General features: G+C 39.4%; 1 protein-coding gene across 1 annotated transcript; it reads right to left on the reverse strand.

The window, feature by feature from the left end:
- Nucleotides 1-819: 819 nt before the first annotated feature.
- On the reverse strand, nucleotides 820-1833 carry LOC138301521 (proto-oncogene Mas-like). Its single transcript, XM_069242035.1, has one exon. It carries the CDS (start codon nucleotides 1831-1833, stop codon nucleotides 820-822), a length of 1014 nt encoding a protein of 337 aa, XP_069098136.1.
- Nucleotides 1834-2587: the final 754 nt, after the last annotated feature.

The following is a 2587-nucleotide window of genomic DNA, read 5'->3' on the forward strand; positions in this document are numbered from 1 at the left end:
GAATTGTGAGTCGTGATGTGTGCTGCCAGAGCCAAGGCGAAAGGCATGTCATCGCAAAGAATTACAGCAACAGCTAAAACAAATGGCTTTTTACTCTTCTGATCTGTTTTTTTTCTAAAAATGAACAGTGACCAGCACAAACTAAATACTTAAGGAAACATGTTTATTTTTGCATGATATACATTATTACAGGAAGGATAGCATGCCTCTGCATTTTTGTACACATTCTATGCAACAGCATTTGCCACTGAAATTAAACTGATTTTAACATCTTTTTACAATACATTTCTAACTACTTTTTGGTGTGTTTAACTTTGCACCACAGAGCCTTATTTTATTCTTCATGTCTTCAACTAGGCGAATATCAAAGAGCAAGACACCAAGCATTTAATCGATGTGTGGGAAGAGTGATGGTCTGGTTGTGTATTATAGGGAATAAAGTACCCTGTGCGCTATGATAAAATGTTATTGTAAGTCACCATGGAGTTTCGTGACCTTATGAAGTAACTCACTGTTCATCTCATATATACTCTAGAACTGTTTTTGCTTCCTTTTAAAGATTTTATTTATACACCCATAACATATAACATTATGATGAATTGCTACAACAGTACAGGAAATGCAAAATTAGGTTAGATATGATTGGTTATTGCAGTAAGAGTTGCTGTTGCGCAGATTAATTCATTTTGATTAGATGAGAAGGTAATCTACTTTACCCAAGTATACCTAATTCCATCTGCAGCACTATATAATTTCTGTCAACATATCAATTTAATATCTATGGCCGCACTCAACGGTTTTCTTTCTAGCCTGCTGGTTTCAGAGCATAGTCTCTGCCTTGTTCCTGTTTGTAACCACTCCTTGATGATTCTCTTTGTGCCCATCTTCCCTGAAGATCCTAAGGAATATCATCAGGAAAGAGCCCTTTCCACCAACCCAACGTCCCACAAACCAATAAACAAAGGGGTTGACGCTGCTGTTGATGGAGGAGAGCAAGGAGGACACCTCAACCACAATCAATGGTAGAAAGGTCTCATATTTATATTCCACCTGGAGCATCACCCTGATCGGCATACCGAACATAAGGAACAATACAACAGTTGCCACAATGACCACGTAGAGTTTTGATGGCTGTTGTTTGCGGGAATCTCTCTTGACTTTAATGAGCAAAGTTACACTGGACAGGATCATAAGTGGGGTGAAGATCAAAAAGCTGAGAAGGCCAGTGAAGACTGAGGCAGCGCGACACAATTTGCTATACCTGGCTGAGTACTCTTGTATCTCAAATACAAACATTGGTTTGTCACAGGAAATACATTCCAATGCAGTCACCAGACAAGAAAGCATCCATGTGACACAGCATACTATGGCAGTCTGATGCTTTGGACGACGACATTGGTACCAAATCGGGTAAAGTACTGAAAGGCACCTCTCAACACTAATGACTGTCAAGAGATAAAGACTGGTGTTGTATCCAAACAGGCATGCCACCACGAAGGACATTACAACCTTGACAACATCGTTCAAATCCAGGTGCCGAGCTAATGCCTTCTGGTGTACATTAACAAATGTTATATGAAATGTAAGGAATAAAGTACACAGCAGGAACATAAAGTCAGCCACGGTCAGATTGAGAATGTAGATGGTAAAATTGTTCTTCTTTATCCGAAATGCCAAAAAGAATGCAACAATTCCATTGCCCACCAACCCAAAGAGGCAGACCACCATACATATGGAGCTAAAGACCATTTTGGGTGCGTACATTTCCAGGTAGGTTTTGTTTCTCAAAGTTGTCCAGTTCTCCCCTGTTACTGGAGGAGGTGACAGGGACATGGTGGCACACGTTATAATAAGATCTGCAACAAAACAGTCCACTTGCTGGGAGAGCCACTGGGAGCTGGAGGGCAACGCTGGGACTGCGAAGTTCAACAATCGGTTAAGAACTGGTGCTGGTACTTCGACAAGAAGGGCAGAACTATTAGTGACTGAAGACTAGATTAGCAGCTGTAATTAATAACAATTCTCAAGGTTGTTGCACGTTTAGATCAACATTGTCCAGGCAATTGATGTGGCTCGAATACAAGAGTTGAAATGTACGACATGTAGTTTCTCAGTGAATGCGACGATCTGTTTCTGTGTCCCAAGGGTTCTGTGGAAATAATAAAACATATTTTTAGGCTTAATTTATTGATTGGGCCTCCAAGAACATTTTCGATTAATAAACGACTTCCTAAATGAAATACCTCGTAGAAGGATATCTCGAACACAGAAGGAAGCAGTACGACTTAACTTATGGCTTAAAGTGTTATGAACCTAAAAACAAGTCCATATTTAAAATATATAGATTAGAAAATTGTGAAACAATGTCACACTTGTGAGATGAGTGACCTTTCATATACCATTAGTTTTAATATGACATGGCATGCTTTTTTTTGCCTTGGCTCCAACGGGCTCCTGATTTTAAGGTAGCATGCCGGGCTTGAAATATGTTTTTATTTTGGTTTTGTAATTATTGCAGTATATAACACACAACACTACGCATAACAATACATAGTGCAGTATACGTAATGATGTGCGACAAAGTATA

This window comes from Pleurodeles waltl, chromosome 6 (genome assembly GCF_031143425.1).
Source record: "Pleurodeles waltl isolate 20211129_DDA chromosome 6, aPleWal1.hap1.20221129, whole genome shotgun sequence".
Lineage (NCBI taxonomy): Eukaryota > Metazoa > Chordata > Amphibia > Caudata > Salamandridae > Pleurodeles > Pleurodeles waltl.